Source organism: Rattus norvegicus, chromosome 7 (genome assembly GCF_036323735.1).
Source record: "Rattus norvegicus strain BN/NHsdMcwi chromosome 7, GRCr8, whole genome shotgun sequence".
In the NCBI taxonomy this organism is placed as follows: domain Eukaryota; kingdom Metazoa; phylum Chordata; class Mammalia; order Rodentia; family Muridae; genus Rattus; species Rattus norvegicus.
This window is the reverse complement of record NC_086025.1, coordinates 135188663-135207416: the sequence shown is the minus strand read 5'-3', so window position 1 is coordinate 135207416 and position 18754 is coordinate 135188663. Positions and strand designations below refer to the sequence as shown.

Below are 18754 nucleotides of genomic sequence, written 5' to 3'. Positions count from 1 at the left end.
AAAACACACGCCCACACAAAGACTTGTACACGAACGTTCAAAGCAGCACTGTGCATCAGAGCCAAGTCATAAATGACAGAAATATCAAGAATGAACAAATGGCCAGATGAAGCGTAGTATACACCTATGAAGAGTAGGATCCCACCATGAGAAGGAGCGGAATGCTGGCTCACCCTACAACACAGATGACCGTTTAAAACAGTGTACTAAGTAAAAGGAGCCAGTCACAAAACCCCACATATTACATGCTTCTTCAAAGAAGGGGTGGGGGCTGGAGAGATAGCTCAGCGGTTAAGAACATCGGCTGCTCTTCTAGAGGACCTGGGTTTAATTTCCAGCACCCACGTGGCAGCTCACACAACTGTAACTCCAGTTCTAGGGGATCTGATGCCCTCACACAGATATACATGCAGGCGAAGCATCAATGTACATAAAAATAAATAAATCTAAAAAAAGGAAAAGGACTGTGGATGCATGCAGAGTTACAAAATGGCAGTGAACTGTCCGACCTGGGTGCTAGGAACCAAACTTGGGCCTCTGCAGGAAGAGCAGCTCATGCTCTTAACCAGTGAGCCATCTCACCAGCGTCCGCTGTGTGCTTTTCAGGACCTGCCCAGCACGGGCAAATCTGTAGAGATGGAAAGTGGATTTGTGGTTGCCAGAGATTTTGGGGACAGGGACCAGATGAGTTTATTCCTGGGATGAGAAAAAGGTCCTTAAGTCAGGTAGTGGTGGTGATTGCACAAGCTTGTGGCTATACTAAAACCCCTGGATAAAGGGCTGTGCTCTGCTGTATGTAAGCTATAGCTCCATAAAGCCATCCTATTAAAGAACAACGAGGAGGTTCTGTACACGCTAAGGAGGATTACTCAGATTTTATTTGTTGGGAAAAAGAGAAACAATTGTAGAATGATCTTGTGGCTCTTGGGTAAAAAGGGAAGAAATATGTTAGCATTTGTTAGTATTTGCGGTAAAACTCTGAAAGGACATCCAAGAAACCAACAAATCGATTCCTCGTGTGCACCGAAATGGGCCATGAAGAAGGAGAACAGTCTGGGAAACAGATGTTTGGTTATAGTGGTGTGTATTTTTGAGACAGAGTATCGCTTTGTTTTTTTAAATTCGGGGTCTCTCTACTAAGGTCTGGCTAACCTGGAACTTAATATGTAGACCAGGCTGGCCTCGAATTGACAGAAATCCTCTTGCCTCTGCCTCCCAAGTGCTGAGATGTAAGGCGTGCACCACCATTCCTAGTTCAGTCCCTAATTTTTTTTTTTTGGAGCTGGGGACCGAACCCAGGGCCTTGCGCTTCCTAGGTAAGCGCTCTACCACTGAGCTAAATCCCCAGCCCCCCTAATTTTTTTTAAAGTTTTGAAAACACTGTAGAGCCAAACAGAGCTCTGTCTGTGGGTGGACTTGGCTTCTTGTCTTCCACTGTGGTTTTGAGTTCCCCCTCCCTGCTCCAATGTCCACCCAAGTGTGTGGTGCTCACTGGGGACTGAGTAAACAGACTGAGTGAGGTTCTGGGGGCAGGGTACAGGGTGTGAGCTTTGCTTTTGTTTACTTAAAAGTCAAAGTACATTTTATGTATGTGTTTGTTTATTTAGTGTGTGTGTGTGTGTGCATGCGTGTGTGCATATGCATGTACTACACATAAAACTGGTGCCCTCAGAGGTGTTGGCTCTGTGTGTGCACACACTTGAGTGCACGTGCGCGCGCGCACACACACACCACACACACACACACACACACACCACTTTTAACAGAACTCAAATAGTCCATTAGGAATGAGATGTCAGTGTTTTATAAAAAAACGAGGCTGTCAGAAAGGGATGGTGACATGAGGACCCTCAGCTGTGGTACTTATTGGCCACAGTGAGGACAGTAGAAGGCTGTCCCAGTTCCTGAAGGGGCAGCTTCATGTCAGCCTCTGAGAAAGCTCATCTGGGGGAAGCCACTGAGCAAAGCACGTGGCCTTGATCCTGTTTGGGTTCCTTCCCATGGTGTGGCGCTCCCTGTGGGTCTCAGACCTGACAGATGTTCCTGGGCCCCGAACATTTGGGTCAGTGAAGTCCTGCCAGGCAGCCTAACCTAGTGTTTGTGAGGGGGTCATTGCAGATCCCCCTCGTTACATTTTACTTTTCTTTTTTCTTTTTTCTTTTTTCTTTCTTTTTTTTTTTTTTTTTTTTGGAGCTGGGGACCGAACCCAGGGCCTTGCGCTTGCTAGGCAAGCGCTCTACCACTGAGCCAATCCCCAACCCCTACGTTTTACTTTTAAGTGTGTGTGTGTGTGTGCGTGTGTGTGTGTGTACACATGTGTGCATATGGTGTGGGTTTGTGTGACATAGGGATGTCAGAGACAATTTTGGGGAGTTAGTTCTTTTTTTTTTTTTTTTTTTTGGTTCTTTTTTTCGGAGCTGGGGACCGAACCCAGGGCCTTGTGCTTCCTAGGCAAGCGCTCTACCACTGAGCTAAATCCCCAACCCCGAGTTAGTTCTTTCTTTGTACCTTGTGAATGCCTGGGATCCCACTCTGGGAATTGTCTTTGTAGCTGGTGTCTTTACCTGCTGAACCATCTTACTAGTTCAGTTTACTCGTTTTTAGCTCTGTTTCTTTTGCCTTTTAAAAATTAAATATTTAATCTGGGTGATGGTGGCATATGCCTTTAATTCCAGCACTCTGGAGGTAGAGGCAGGGGGATCTCTGTGAGTTCAAGGTTAACCTGGTCTACAGAGTGAGTTCCAGGACAGCCATGACTATACAGACAAACCCTGTCTCAAAAAACCAAACCAAACTAATTAAATTATATTCACACATGCATACAATGTGTTTGGATCCAACCCACCTCCCATTTCTTCCCTACAGTCCCTCCACACCCATCTCCCCTGCTATCCTTTCCAACATCATGTGTTCTTGCTTATATAGTCTAGAGTGGTTTCCAGCTTGAGGTGATCCTCCTATCTCAGTGCCACAAGTACTGGGATTGCATTAGATGTACATTAGCATTCCCTGCAACTCTGGTTCTTGTTAGGTACTCTCTTTAGTTGTCTTGTCTTACATGCATATACATCTATCCATCCATCTATCTCTCTGTCCATCCATCCATCCATCCATCCATCCATCCATCCATTTATCTATCTATCCATCCATCCAATCTATCCATCCATCCATCCATCCATCCATCCATCCATCCATCCATCCATCCTTCTATCCAATCTAGCCATACATACATACATACATTTGTCATTTGGAGTTTTTATTTTTAGTTTCACTTAATTGTTCAGGTTTTCTGAGGCAGCTTCTCACAGGCTGATTGGAATTCACAATGTAGCTAAGGATGTCCCTGAACTCGGTCCTCCTTAGCCTCTCTGTCTCAACCTTTCAGGTGCTAGGATTGCAAGTGTGTGTCCACTCTTAGTGTCACTTCTGTCAGGCTTAAGAGTAAGGTATTATGGGGCTGGGGATTTGGCTCAGTGGTAGAGCGCTTACCTAGGAAGCGCAAGGTCCTGGGTTCGGTCCCCAGCCCCGAAAAAAAGAAAAAAAAAAAAGTAAGGTATTATGGGGTTGGGGATTTGGCTCAGTGGTAGAGAACTTGCCTAGCAAGCGCAAGGCCCTGGGTTTGGTCCCCAGCTCCAAAAAAAAAAAAAAAAGAGTAAGGTATTATGAACTAACCATATGATTGGTGACATCACTGATAGGGAAGGCCTGTGTTTTCTTTTTTTGGCCCTGTGCAAGTAAGGCCATCAAGCCCTACCTCTAGCCCAAGGGTGAGTCTTTTCTCTGGATTTTGTTTCTTCAGAGAGATACTCTCCAGGCTCTGGCCCTGGAAATTTTGATGCCTGACAACTAGGGGAAAGCATCACCTTTTCCTGTGTCAAAATAGTGGCCTGTCCACCCTTCAGATGTTCTTATGTCTCAGAAATGGCTCCTGTGTTCCTGTTTCCCCAGAGAACAAGCCTTCTGTTTCTTTAGAAGAGGGTGGAATGGCTGCTACCTGGTAGATGAGCGTGGGGTGGGAAGAGTCAGGGTCATGCAAGTTTTCATCGGTCTTTCTGAGACAGAGAGCTTAGCAGAATCAGGAGGATGCCAGCCCTGGCTGAAGATGACAGTGTGGTAGGGCCAAGTCTGCACGGCGTCTCTAGCCTCCATAAGTTCCTCCATAAGTCCTCTATATGTTCCCCCATACATTCCTCCATAAGTCCCTCCGTGGTGCACTCTCTGTCTGATATCCTCTCGTCCACAGCTGTGCTCTCCTACCACAGAATCCACCTGAGGGGAAAGCCCACTGCAGCAGCCTGCACTTCCTCCCAAATGCACGGTGCCTGCTGCAGCTGCTGTGGAAAAGTCACAGCCTTTCAAGCTGGCGTCCCTCTATAAAGTCATGGTCCCGAGTTCATCCCGTTAGACACAGCGGATTAAACACATGCACTTGCCATTTCTCCTTCCCCAGAACGCCACTGAAATTACAACAGCAGAATTTTAATCTGGAAAAATAAGGCAAACGAGAAAGAGATAAGACAACAGCTGTCAGTGATTACGCATGATAGGCTAGGAGGCAGGAGAGTGGCCCAGCTGGACGATGGGAGCCATGTACCAGGCCACAGAGCTGGTTGAATAACCTGGACAGATGTCATGTATCTTTGAGACTCAGCTCCTGCTTTAAAATGTGGCTTGTAGGCTTACCCTGAAGGTGTGAGTGGTAGCATGGTGCAATTTAAGTGCAGCAGGTGGTGTCTAGTAAGTCATGTGGTAGGGTCCAATTTTTGTTTGCTTTTGCTGGGTCTTACATGTGGTAGGCAAGCTCTGATCGCCTCCCTAGCCCAGTTTGCCTGCTTAGCTAGTCTTTCGACCTTTGTACTGTGTTTGCCACCGTTGGGGCAGGGGAGCTGGCACAGTGCCTCTGAAGGACTGACCCTCCCTCCCACATCCTGGCCAGTGCTCCCACCTCCCCAGACCGAGGGTACTCATGAAACCTCTAAGCATCCCTTGGATCCCTGTTTCCAGCTAGTGAGGCCAGTGAGTGCTGACAGTGGACTGTGTTTGAGCAATTCCTGTTGGGGAGGTGGTTGTGTTCCAGATCCACTCGCCCTCTCCTGGGGCTCCTTAGACCTCAGTATTGGCCTCTCTCCTCACCTCTCCCTCTGAGTATCACAAAGATTCAGCTCCCTGGGATCTCAAGTCCGCCTTCCACAGCATCTCTCACTGGTGTTGCCTCTAGCCAGGCTGTCCCCACTCGTGGGTCCCAGGCTGTCCCCACTTGGATGAGCACTTGAAGGGCGTCCTTCATCCACTCTCACTCAGCTCTTTCCATCTTGTGTCTGTAAGTGTCCTGGGGCATATAATTTGTCCAGTCACTGAGGCCTGAAACTCCAGAGTCAACTTTGATTCTGTGTAACCCAGAGAGTGACTGGCTGCTTCTGTCTGCCCTTGTTCAGGTGGGGCGGCCCCTCGCCTGTCATTTTGCCTGCATCCTGCTGGTACAAACTGCCCTCCTGAACATCAGCTCTATTGTCTTTCTTCTCTTCCTCCTCATTCTCCTCCTTTCCCGCCCCCTCCTCCTTTAAAGACGGGTTGGGCTTCCTATGTTGTTTAGGCTAGCCTCAAACTCACTATGTAGCCCAAGCTAGCCTCAGACTTACAGTGATTCTTCTGCCTGTACTTCCTAAGCACTGGAGTTATAGTAGTAGGTACACATAAATCCAGCTGAAAGCACTGATTTTTCTGAGGCAGCGTTTCTCTGGATAGCTTTGGCTGTCATAGAACTCACTCTAGTCCAGGCTGCCCTCAAACTTAGAGATCCACCTGTGTCTGCTTCCTGAGTGCTGGGGTTAAAGGTATCACCACCAGCCCGCCTAAAGCGTCAATTTTTTTTTCTTTTTTTCGGAGCTGGGGACCGAACCCAGGGCCTTGCGTACCACTGAGCTAAATCCCCAACCCCAAGCATCAATTTTTAAAAAAATATTTTTATTTATTTTCTATGCACATGTGTGTATGTGGCTTGGTACAGGTGTGGAGGCCAGAGGACAACTTGTGGGAGTTGGTTCTCTCTCCCAGCATGTGGTTCCCAGGAATCAAACTCCTACTGTCAGGCTCATTAGCAGGTGCCTCTGCCTACTGAGCCGTCTTTCCCATTATTATTATTATTATTATTATTATTATTATTATTATTATTATTATTATTTTGGAGGCAAGGCACCGACTATCCTAGAACTCACCGGCTAGCCTCGAACTCAGAGACTGGCCTGCCTCTGCCTCCCGAGAACTGGGATTGAAGAGGTGCGCCACCACCACCCAGCTCATCTTTCCCGTTCTAATTCTTGTTTTGTTTTTGTCTTCTCAAATCAGGGACTTTGTATCTACGTAGTGCTAAAACTGGCCTGGGTCTTGCTGTGCTCCTCCTGCCTCTGCTTGCAGTTGTGGTTGCAGGCTTGAGCCAACACGCCCAGCTCTCAGCATCAGTTTAATTATGACTTGCTACAGAGTCTGTTGGTGAGTTTCTGCAGGGTAAGATTAGATTCCTAGGTCTCGTTGATGCTCAGGACTCACCGAAATCTCTCACCTTTGACCCCAGCTGGTCAGTTCTGCCTGATTCAGGACCAGCCTTGCTCATCCCCATTTAGCTCACGGCCTTCTTTCTACTCCAGGTGCTTCTCACTTTGTGTTTACCTGCAGTTTCTCCTGTCCAATCTCAAGTCTCAGCCTCCATCCCCTTGCAGGTCCCCGTAGACATCAGCCTCTTGAGCCTCCTTTTTGAATTCTGAGGACACTTAGGGTCAGGATCCATCAGGCCCTGGGCTGTTGCCGTTGCATTTGTGTGTCTTGTGTCCAGCAGAGCAGGGCTCTCTTCCTAACCTGGAGGGCAAAGGCTCATGCTGTATAACATGGTGCTTCCTCAGCATGGCCTCTTTGAGAGGACTTCAGAAACCAGGGCAGAGGAGGCTTTGACAACATAGGCCTGTCAAATCACAGGAAAGCAGGAGGATTGGAGTGTTAAGGCAAGCCCCGGCTCTGCCGAGGTCTCTGTTTAAAGAGAAGGGGGTACGGATAGAGCTCAGTTAGTACGCTGCTTGCCTAACACACAGAGCCCTGGGTCTGAGTCCCAGAATGATGTAAACTGAGCATGGTCGCTCATTCCTGTAATCCCAGCCCTCGAGAGGTAGATGCAGGAAGTGAGTGGTTCAGAAATCATCGTTGGCTGTCCATCAGGTTGGAGGCCAGCCTGATACATGCAGCCTTAAACAACCTTAAATAGCACTCCCAGCACTCCGGAGGCAGAGGCAGGCAGATCTTTGTGAGTTCGAGGCCAGCCTGGTCTACAGAGTGAGTTTCAGGACAGCCGGGGCTACCCAGAGAAAACCTGTCTCAAAAATTGAAAGAGGAGGAAGAGGAAGATGATGATTAGGGAAAACTAGGATAGTTCTGGAAAGTCTGAGTTATGGGGTGGGTGGCTTGCTCCCTGGCCTGTTTCCTGGACCCCTCTGCCCTTGCCTTCCTCCAGCCTTCTCCCATTCCCTGAGCACTTGGATTCACAGGGGAATTCCTTCTCCCTGAGGCAGGAGCATGCCACCTGCTTCTCATGCTCCGCCTTTCTCTGTCAGCTAATGATTATGCAGGGAACTTAGCTGCTGTCCCCGTCCCAAATCTGTAAAAGTTCTCTTTCGGGCAAGGGTCATGAGAGTAATGCCACTGCCATGTGACTCTGGCTTTACCCTGCTCCCTCTGCTGTCTTAGTCCTGTTCTGAGAAGTCCATTGTGTACCTTGTCACCAGCGCGTCTGAACCCTCTCTGAACCTTCCTGAAGCTGGAAGGTAAGTCCCCCACCTGCTCTGTGCTGGGTGCCTTTCCCCTCTTTGTTCCCTCCATCTCCTCAGATGCCTGCCACTGCCCTCATCTGAACTCAGCCAGGACCTCAGCCCCTTACCAGGTAGAAGGCCTTGCTGTGTCCAGGTGGGGCCTGCAGGCTGAATGAAGAATGGTTCGACCCTGTTTGCAGATTTCACCCTGATGGCTGACTCAAAACCACTCAGAACCCTGGATGGGGACCCTGTGGCTGTGGAGGCTTTGCTCCGGGACGTGTTTGGGATTGTCGTAGATGAGGCCATTCGGAAGGGGACCAATGCCTCTGAGAAGGTGGGCTCTGTCTCCCTCCTCCTCCTGCCTGTCATTTTGTAAACTTGACTTCATTGAGTTCACCCCTGTCCCTGGTGTACCTCATGATGGCACTCTGGGTCTTATATCTTTTGCTTCCCCTTGCTTGGGTACACTTGTGAAAACATCCTTGACCTGTTCTAATTGCAAGTTGCTGATGCCTTACACCTGTTACTTTCCGGCTAGATCTCAGCCGGGGTCTAAGAGCCTGCCTCTCGGCCTCTCCTCCTAGGTCTGCGAATGGAAGGAGCCTGAAGAGCTCAAGCAGCTGCTGGACTTGGAGCTGCAGAGCCAGGGCGAGTCTAGGGAGCGGATCCTGGAGCGCTGCCGGGCTGTGATTCATTACAGTGTCAAGACTGGTGTGCCTGGGAGCCTGGCGGGAGGGCTTTCGGGTGCCAGGACCCAGTTCCAACCTGAGTCCTCTGCCTGCTCCTCCTCCGCAGGTCACCCCCGGTTCTTCAACCAGCTCTTCTCAGGATTAGATCCCCATGCTCTGGCCGGGCGCATCATTACGGAGAGCCTCAATACCAGCCAGTGAGCCATCTGGGCCTTCTGGGTTTGCTGGGAGGAACCATCTGGGTAGGAGAGGAGAATGGTTTCTGCCACTTGCCACCATCTTCTACTGATGCCTCTTGTCAGACAGAATGTTTCCCCTGCTGTCTGTCCCTTGAGCTCCTCCGCCAGCCTCCTTATGCCTCCTGACCCCACTGTTTTCCTCATGTGAGCTTTCTGGTTCTTTGATACCCATCGATTTCTCTCTTGGGAGCCTTATTCAGCCCTCTGTGTCCCCTAGCTTGAAGACTTAGCTGGGCCGTGCTTTCATCTCAGCCTCTGTCACCAATGTCCTCTGGCAGGTACACATATGAGATTGCCCCCGTGTTTGTGCTCATGGAAGAGGAGGTGCTGAAGAAACTCCGTGCCCTTGTGGGCTGGAACACTGGGGATGGGGTCTTCTGTCCTGGTATGTGAGAAGGGGGCTTCCCTTGGGTCTTGGTAAAGGGTCTGCCTCCCGTACTTTCTCTTGTTCTGTGTAACCGGTGTGGAGGGGTAATGGCTGTTTCTTCTCTGGCTCCACTGGGCTGGACTGTGGAGGAGCTTCCTAGTCCCCTTATCTTGTTGTTGGCCAGGAATGCTCTAGGGTCGTATGGGGAGGGAAAGTGTCCCTACCGGGCAGCTCAGGGTGTAGAGGGTTTATGTCCTGAGGCTGTTCAATGTGGGGTGCTATTTGTGAACCCCAGGAGTTCATGGATTGGGAGCTAATGTGATGCCTGCTGCTTTGATCAGTTCTGGACGGAAAGGTCAGGGGAAGGAAATGTCAGTCTTGACTCACCGTCTTTCCCTCCTTCTCCCACCCTGCCTGTGACAGGTGGTTCCATCTCTAACATGTACGCCATAAACCTGGCCCGCTTTCAGCGCTACCCAGACTGCAAGCAGAGGGGCCTCCGGGCCCTGCCACCCTTGGCCCTCTTCACTTCAAAGGAGGTAGGAAAGAGTAGGGGGTAGGGAAGCAGCATAGACCTGACCCGGGACTCCTGAGTCTGACCTCTGCCCAGCTCAGTCAGAGACCCTTCCAGTCATCCTCCTGCACTCAAAGGGCCTGCTTCCTTCCACGGAGGCCAGATAGGTGCTTGTGCTTGTTTTGCCTTCTTGGGGTTAGGATAGGACAAGTGCAGTAGATACAGGTCTCACCTCTGAGGGAAGTTTATGGTCCAGCAGCACCAGCATCACCGGGGAGGTTATTAGAAATGCAGAGTCTCAGGCCCCGCCAACTCTAAGTCTCTGTTTAACTGGAATCCAACACAGCTCCTTCACAGAACACTTGAGCCGTGCGGTGGTCCATGCCTTTAATCCTAGCATTCAGGAGGCTGAGGCAGGCGAATCTTGCCAGCCTAGTCTACAGCCAGAGCTACACTGAGCAAATCTGTCTCAAAACAAAACAGAACAAGATCCTTTGAAAACCCTGGCCATAGGGCCCCTTCGATCGCAACTCACACAGCTTCTGCCAGCCTCTGCCCTCCTATCCTCAGTGCCTCCAGCCTGCTCAAGTAATGCTGACCTGGCCTCTGTGTTCTTCACAGTGCCACTACTCCATCACCAAGGGAGCTGCTTTTCTGGGACTTGGCACCGACAGTGTCCGAGTGGTCAAGGCTGATGAGAGGTGAAGGTCCTTCTGCCGACATGGCCCTGACCCAGCTGGGCACAATGTGTCGTCTACTTGCCAAAATGCTCTGGCCTCAGGCCCTTACCCCGTCCCCTCCCCCACCACTTGCCGCTCCTGCCGCTCAGTGCCCACTAGCATCACACCCCTTGCTGAGGTTCCGTCTGCACCCTGGCCTCTGCGTAGCCCCTCCGCCTTCCCTGCTGTGTCAGGTGACCCCCTGGTCTGGAGCACCCGAGTTTTCTCCACTCACTCATCTTTCTTTTCCAGAGGGAAGATGATCCCTGAGGATCTGGAGAGGCAGATCAGTCTGGCAGAGGCTGAGGTGAGTGAGGGCCCTTCTGTCCCCTCAGGAAAGGTGTCTTGGCTCTTCACTGGAGATCCTCCTCTCGCCTCTCCTTTATTTCCACCCTGTTAGTGTGCAGAGATGCTGTGGGTTAGGCTCTGGATTTCCCAAGCAACCTTGGGGGTGGAGGTGAGGTGGGAGTGGGGTGGGGGGTAGGTTCCTGAAGCAGACACAGTGAGGAAGGTTTCTGGGGCTGCGGTCAGTACAGGGAGCCACTGAGGAGGATATGCAGGCGTGGTGAGCAGGGAGGCCTAGGGAGGATGTGGGCTTTACCCCTCGCTTCCAAGTGGGACAGGCTTTGTGCACGGCAACTTTTAAATAAAATTGTCTGCTGATTCACAGTTCTTCCACTCAGATAATTGTTAATTATCACAGGCTCTTAGAGTTCTGTGCATGAGGATGTTTCCTGGAACAAAGCATGAAATGAAAAATATACCACCAGCTGGTAGATAAGATAAACGGTGATATCTCCAGTCAGTTTCTTCGTCTGTGAAAGGGATGTACTGCAGAAGTCACTGCATAAGGTGGTTGTAAGGACTAGGTAGTCAGTGTGTAAGGATTAGGTAGTCAGTGTGTAAGGACTAGGTAGTCAGTGTGTAAGGACTAGGTAGTCAGTCAGTGTGTAAGGACTAGGTAGTCAGTGTGTAAGGACTAGGTAGTCAGTCAGTGTATAAGGACTAGGTAGTCAGTGTGTAAGGACTAGGTAGTCAGTGTGTAAGGACTAGGTAGTCAGTGTGTAAGGACTAGGTAGTCAGTGTGTAAGGACTAGGTAGTCAGTGTGTAAGGACTAGGTAGTCAGTGTGTAAGGACTAGGTAGTCAGTGTGTAAGGACTAGGTAGTCAGTGTGTAAGGACTAGGTAGTCAGTGTGTAAAGCACTAGAGTGGCTTTGGGTGTGGTGCCCTGATGTCAGCTGCCGTCTGCTGCTGCTGTTACTTTTCTGTGAGACAAGTTCTTGCTGAGCATCATGGATTGGCTTTGAACTCAGGGTGTAGCTCGTGTTGGCCTAGACTTGATCACCTTGGCTTAGCGCTCTTGGTGCTGTGATCACAGATGTGGGCCATCACGCCAAATGTCTGTCACCTTCATCGGTATCATCACCACCTCTAGGGTACAGTGTAACAAATGTAACATGAGAAAACCTTCACTGCACACGCAATATGAATTTCAAGTCACTGTGCAGGATGAACGGCCTATTCTTGCTATTTAGAATAATGTGTGTATATATTTTAAAAAACATTTCATTGTTTTTACGTTTATGGGTGTCTTGCCTGCATGTGTGTCTGTGATCTGTTTGAGGTCACAGTGTCCACAGAGGCCAGAAGACGGCATCATGTTGCCTGGAACTATAGTCACACATGGATGTTAGCTGCCGTGTGGGTACCAGGAACTAAACCTCTGTTCTCTGGGAGAGCGGCTGGTGCTTCTAACTGCCAGCCATCTCTCTTTTCCAAAGATCTATTTTTATAGCCAACTGATTAGTTAAATTTTATTTTATGTAATGGGTGTTTTGCCTGCATGCATGTCTGGAGTATTGTGTGCATTGCATGCAGTGTTCATATCCCTTGAAACTGGAGCTACAGACAGTTGCGAGCTGCCTTTTGGGTGCTGGGCATTGAACTAGTCCTCCAGAAGGACATCATTGATAACCTATGTCCTCTTCTACCACCATCATTATCATCATCACCACTATCACCACCATCACCATCACCTCCACCATCACCATCATAACCATCACCATTATCACCATCAACACCATCAACACCATCAACACTGTCCTCACAACCATTACCACCACTACCACCACCATGACCACCACCATCATCACCACCACCACCACCACCAACATCACCAACATCACCAACATCACCACCACCACCATCATCACCACCATCACCACCACCATCACCATCACCACCATCACCATCACCATCAACATCATCACTAACACCATCAACATCACCACCATCACCATCACCACCATCACCACCACCACCATCACCACCACCACCAACATCACCAACATCACCACCACCACCATCACCACCACCACCATCACCACCACCACCATCACCACCACCACCATCACCACCACCACCAACATCACCAACATCACCACCACCACCATCATCACCACCATCACCGTCACCACCATCACCACCAACATCATCACTAACACCAACACCATCATCACCACCACCAATACCATCACCATCATCACCACCACCACTACCACCATCACCACCACCAATACCATCACCACCACCACCATCACCATCATCACCACCACCATCACCACCACCACCTTCACCACCACCACCACCATCACAACCACCACCATCACCACCACCACCATCACTATCACCACCACTACCACCATCACCACCACCAACACCACCACCATATAGTAGCCTACTGATAGCAGTGTATGCTGCCTATTACAGTGTGGTCCCGAGTGCCAAACCCTAAAGAAAACTGACTCACCTCAGGAGCCATCAGCGTTCAGTTCCCAGCTAGGGCTAGAGGTTTTCTAAAGTAGCTGTGCCATTTTACAATCCCAGCAGCAAGGGATGTTCCAAATTGTCTGCATGCTCACCAACACTTGGTATTGATTTTCTTTCTTTTCTTTTTTCTTTTCTTTTTTTTTTTTTTTGGAGGCAGGGTCTCCTGTAGCTCAGGTGGGCTTTGAACCCTCTGTGTAGCCAAGGACAACTATCAGTCCTGACCTTCCTGCTTCTGCCTTCTGAGTGCAGAGGTAATGAGTGTGCACTACCACCGGGTTCAAGTTGTGTTGGTGATTAACACATGGCTTTGTGAGTTCTGGGCAGGCACCCTGCTAACTGAGCTACATTCCCAGCACACACACCACACACACACACACACACACACACAGACACCACACACACACACACACACACTCATACTCACTCTCTCTCTCATGCATGTACACACACACACTCACACACAGCCACCCCCACAGCCCAGCCCACCCCACTTGCACCCCCTCGCACACCCTCACAGCCCTCCCCATCCAGGTGGACTTTCCTGGGGCTTGGGCTGCCCCGTATTGCTCCACTCGTCAGTCATGGGGACATGAGAAGAGGGCAGCTTGGTTTCCCATTTGTTTCAGGCCATGGGCCATTCATTACTACACTTGTTGAGAGCAATCCAGAGGACTTGTTTGCAAGTGTCTGGAAGTTTGTGTTGTGACTTAATTTCAATTGTATGTATTTGTCATTTTGATCAGCCGTTCATCTATGGTAGGCATTGGGTTGTGTTGTGACTTAATCTCCATTGTATGTATTTGTCATTTTGATCGGCCGTTCATCTATGGTAGGCATTGGGTTGTGTTGTGACTTAATCTCCATTGTATGTATTTGTCATTTTGATCGGCCGTTCATCTATGGTAGGCATTGGGTTGCTCCTGTAGTTCAGCCATTGTGAACAGTGCTAGCCAGACAACTGCCTCTTCGTGTGATTCACCTACTTTCAGCTAGTGCACTGAAATGCCTGAGGCTTGGTAACGTGATGAAGAAAAGAGGTTTGTTTTGGCTCACTGTTGTGGTCCAAGGTTCAAGGCTTAAATCTGGTGATGCCTTTCTTACTGGCAGAACACCACGTCAGTACAGGGCATCACATGACAAGAGACAGGGACCGGGATCGTGTCTCCTCCTCCCTCTCAGAATCCATCTACCAGTAGCCAACCATAAGGGCTCAGCCTGTGACCTACACTAAGCCCTACCCCAGCATCACTGTTGGATTAAATTTCTACTTTCTCAGTACTTTATAGTGGGGATTGAATTTCAACATGCAAACCCCAGGAGTCACTAAACCAGACCCAGACGGTGGCAACTGCTTTAGTTTTAAGGATTCATGCCCAGAAGGGGAATTACTGATAATTCCATTTTTTAATTTTATTTATTTTGAGTCAGGGTCTTGCTGTGTAGCCCAACTTGACCTCAAGCTCAGAGTGATCCTCCTGCCTCAGCCTCTTGAGTACATATGTGCCCTAGTATGCGTGTGGAGGTCAGAGGACAACTTTTGAGAGTTAGTTCTCTCCTTTCGCCATGTGAAGGGCTCAGGAGTCAAATACAAATGGTCAGATATGAAGGCAAACACTTTTACCAGGGCATCCTGCTGCCGCCTCCCCCTGCCTTGTTCCCTGTGTTTGGATATCATAGCTTACCTAACCCAAGAGCACAAAGTTTAAGTGTTTTATACTTTTAATTATTTAAAATTTTTAATTTTATTATTTTTAATTTTATTTTTGTTTATGTGTGACTGTGTGTGGGTGTGAAAATGAGCGCAGTGCCCATGGAGACCAGAAGGGGGTGCTGGATCCCCTGGAACTAGAGTTACATCATCTGGTGTGGGCACTAGGGTTAACAACAGGTCTTTGGAAGTAGCAAATGCGTGTAACTGCTGAGTCATCTGCCCAGGTCTTCATAATTTACATCTTTTTTTTTGGAGCTGGGGACACATCATTTTTTTTTTTTTAATTTTTTATTTTGTGAGACAGGGTCTAACTATGTAGCCCTCGATAGCCTGGATTTACATCAGGCTGGCCTTGAACTCAAAGATAACCACCTGCCTCTGCCTCTCAAGTGCTGAGAGTAAAGGTGTACAGCACTGCACAGCATAATTGAACGAAGTGTGGTGCCACACCTGCCAGCCCTTTGGCTTCCTGTAGCTTTGTGTCTGTGAGTATGTGGAGTGGTGGGCTTTTCAAGCAAGTGCTCCGTCACTGACCTTTCCATAGCTCTCTTTGGGATTTTAATTAATTAGCTAATTAATTGATCGACTGATTGATGTTCTTTGAGACAGGGTTTCTCTCTGTGTCCTTGACTGGTTTTATACTTGTTGGTCTCCCTCAGCTGCTTGAACAGCTGAGATTATAGGCCAGCACCGCCAGGCCCTGCTACAGGAGATTGATTATTTTCTTAGTTTTTTTTTTTTTTTTTCCTTTTTTGAGACAGGTCTCACTATGTGGCTGTCCTGGAGCTGTCAATGTAGACCAGGCTTGCCTTGAGCTCACGAAGAACTGCCTGCTTCTGCTTTCCAAGTGCTGGGATTATGTGTGTGTGCACTGTCATGCCTGCATCTTGGTGTCATGTTTGTGCTCATGTTTCATTGTGTATACACGGTTGATGAATTAATTTAGTTGTTACTGTTTGCATTTTGTTTGTTTGGTGTGGGAGATTCGGCCCCAGGTGTGCTGGGCATGCGCTCTCACACTGAGCTCTCTGTCTCCAGCTCTACTTGGTCTTCTGTATCCTGTTTAGGGGGGAGAAATACTTGGGAGCTAGTATTGTCTGTTGCTTTTAATTTTATTTTTATATGCGTGTGTGATTTGCCTGTATGTATCTGTGTGTCAGTGTGTGTGTCTGGCGCCCAAGAAAGCCAGAAGAGGGTATTGAGTCCCCTGAGGCTGGATTTACACATAGTTACGAGCTGTCATATGGGAGCTTGAACCTGGGTCCTGTGGAAGAGCAGACGATGCTTTTATTGTTAGAAGATTTATTTTAAATTTGTTTTATGTCTGGAAGAGCATCGGGTACTCTCAGCGGCTAAGCCACCTCTCCACCCAGCAGTGTTTATCTTTGTAAATGTTTGAGAGAATTCATTAGTGAGGCTGTCTGGGCTTGGGCTTTTCTCTGTAGTAGTTTAATTTTTTTTTTAATTACTAATTCGATGTTAGTATGGACTTTTATAGTATTGGGGCTTTTCAGTAGTGGTTGGCCCTTCAGTAAGACAGTTCATGTTGAGGTTGGGGTTTAACTCAGTGGTAGAGCACTTGGTGCGCATGGCCCTGGGTTCGGTCCCCAGCTCCCGGGGGGAGGGAGGGAGAAAGGACATTCCAATGCTTCTGTTTGTAGGTGTGTGTATTCATGTGTATGTTGTGGTGTGCATGTGGAACCCTGATATCAACCCCTGGTGTTGCTCCCAAAAGACATCCACCTTGCTTTCTGAGGTCGTCTTTTACTGGCCTGGAGCTCACCTGCTAGACTAGGCTGCTGGCCAGCCTATCCCTGGCTCTGTAGAGCTGTGTTTACAGGCATATGTCACCACGCCTCAGCTTTTTTTATTTTGGAACGTAGATTCTAGGGATTGAACTTAGGTCCATCATATATCTGCAAGCTAGTCACTTCACTGATGGATCTGTCTCCCCAACATTAAAAGTTTCCAAAAGAGCACAAACTGTGGAAATAGGTGAATAGGAAATAGGTGAACCTAGGTTCTGCCGAGATACAGTGTCCCTTCCTGCAGACTTCAGGAGAGGCCAAACTCAGTGTTGGAAAAGGCGTGCAGAGAACTTAGGGCCTAGCACCAGCCTCTGACCAACTTTAACAATGACCAGCTTCTTTTTTTCTCTGCCTTTTGGCCACAGGGCTCGGTGCCATTTCTGGTCAGTGCCACCTCTGGTACCACCGTGCTAGGGGCCTTTGACCCCCTGGATGCAATTGCCGATGTTTGCCAGCGTCACGGGCTGTGGTTACACGTGGATGTGAGTGAGACTTGGGTCAAGGGGGTAGGGTGGGCTACACTGAGGCCAAGACCCACGCTGTTCCTCCTGCTCCACAGGCCGCCTGGGGTGGGAGCGTCCTGCTGTCCCGGACACACAGGCATCTCCTGGATGGGATCCAGAGGTGCATAAAGCCTCCTTCCCAAATCCCTCCCTTCAAATCCTTGGTTCTCACGATAGCCATGAACTAGGGGGTCTGGGGAGGGTGGGAACTGGAGAGATGACTGACTTCGGATTAGAGGGAGGGTAGGTACGGGAATTCGTCCTGGCTGCAGGGGAAGGGTAGCCCCTTACCTTTACTTTTTGTTGGGGGAGCCACTGACCCAGCTTTGCCTTGTCTTACGCAGGGCTGACTCCGTGGCCTGGAACCCTCACAAGCTTCTCGCCGCGGGGCTGCAGTGCTCTGCTCTTCTTCTCCGGGACACCTCGGTAGGTCCTTTCTCTAGACCCTAGCTTGTCTTCTCACCACAGAGATCTCTCTGACCATCCTAACCCTGTGTTGAGCTCCATGTGCCCAGCGGATTGTTTTCATGGGACAGAAAGCATTTCTCTTGTACTTACGGTCGGAGGGATCCTGGGCAGGACTTGGAAAGAGCTTTGGTGTTGGTGGCGGCCCAGAGAGAGGTCTGGGTTGGCTGGCCGCTGTCTCAGGCTGCCTAACTCCAGGGAGAAGAAAGGTGGCTAAGTTGTGGCCCAGTAGCACCCCAGACGGCCTGCTGACAGCTCCCTCCCCACAGAACCTGCTCAAGCGCTGCCACGGGTCCCAGGCCAGCTACCTCTTCCAGCAAGACAAGTTCTACAACGTGGCTCTGGACACCGGAGACAAGGTGGTGCAGTGTGGCCGCCGCGTGGACTGTCTGAAGCTGTGGCTCATGTGGAAGGCGCAGGGTGGGCAAGGGCTGGAGTGGCGCATCGACCAGGCCTTTGCTCTCACTCGGTAGGCATGGAGGACCCACATTGCGTTCTCTTCCGCTCTCCACGGACTTCCTGGGGCCTCTGTCAGTCTCCCCTGTCTCCTTGCCTCTGCCTTCCCTCCATGTGTTTCTTACCCTTTCCCCCAGGTACTTGGTGGAGGAGATAAAAAAGCGGGAAGGATTTGAGTTGGTCATGGAGGTAGGACTCCTGGCTCCTTTGAATGCCTCTCCCACCGCCCACCTTGCTCTATATGTGAAGCCTCATAAAGGACCAGGAGCAAAGACAGGGAAACAACCCCTCCCTTCCCCAACTTATGCCTCCCTCATCCCTCCCCTCAGCCCGAGTTCGTCAACGTGTGCTTCTGGTTTGTGCCTCCCAGCCTGCGGGGGAAGAAGGAGAGCCCAGATTACAGCCAGAGGCTGTCTCAGGTAGTCTAGTCTTTGCCCTTTGGTAACCCACTTCCAGGAGCTAAGCAGCAGGTATGTTTCCGCCCTCTGCTGGCTGTGCCTCGTATTGCATATGCCTGCCTCTCGAGATGGCGGGCGCAGGAGAACAAGCACCTCCTTACTCTCACTTTTCATGGGGTACAGGTAGGGAGAAAAATATTTTTCTGGAAAGTAAGGAGACAGAGGGGGTTACCGGAAGAAGTCACCAGCATGCACCACA

At 49.7% G+C, this 18754-nt stretch overlaps 1 protein-coding gene across 18 annotated transcripts in view; it reads left to right on the top strand.

Annotated features, from left to right (window-relative positions):
- Nucleotides 1-18754, top strand: part of Csad (cysteine sulfinic acid decarboxylase) — a 29321-nt gene that overhangs the window by 9079 nt on the left and 1488 nt on the right. For 5 of the 18 annotated variants that reach the window (XM_006242440.5, XM_039079835.2, NM_021750.3 and 2 more), the window contains exons 2-15: nt 7732-7808; nt 7994-8130; nt 8381-8507; nt 8592-8682; nt 9003-9109; nt 9515-9630; nt 10227-10306; nt 10577-10631; nt 17039-17155; nt 17233-17297; nt 17521-17602; nt 17911-18110; nt 18235-18286; nt 18427-18516. In XM_006242440.5, coding sequence (XP_006242502.1) covers nt 8005-8130; nt 8381-8507; nt 8592-8682; nt 9003-9109; nt 9515-9630; nt 10227-10306; nt 10577-10631; nt 17039-17155; nt 17233-17297; nt 17521-17602; nt 17911-18110; nt 18235-18286; nt 18427-18516 — 1308 coding nt within the window. In that variant the 5' untranslated portion in view covers nt 7732-7808; nt 7994-8004. Of the gene's footprint in view, nt 1-6345; nt 6490-7731; nt 7809-7993; nt 8131-8380; nt 8508-8591; nt 8683-9002; nt 9110-9514; nt 9631-10226; nt 10307-10576; nt 10632-17038; nt 17156-17232; nt 17298-17520; nt 17603-17910; nt 18111-18234; nt 18287-18426; nt 18517-18754 lie in introns of those variants that run through there. The other 13 variants (XM_006242438.5, XM_006242439.4, XM_063264186.1 and 10 more) reach the window with 7 other exon arrangements.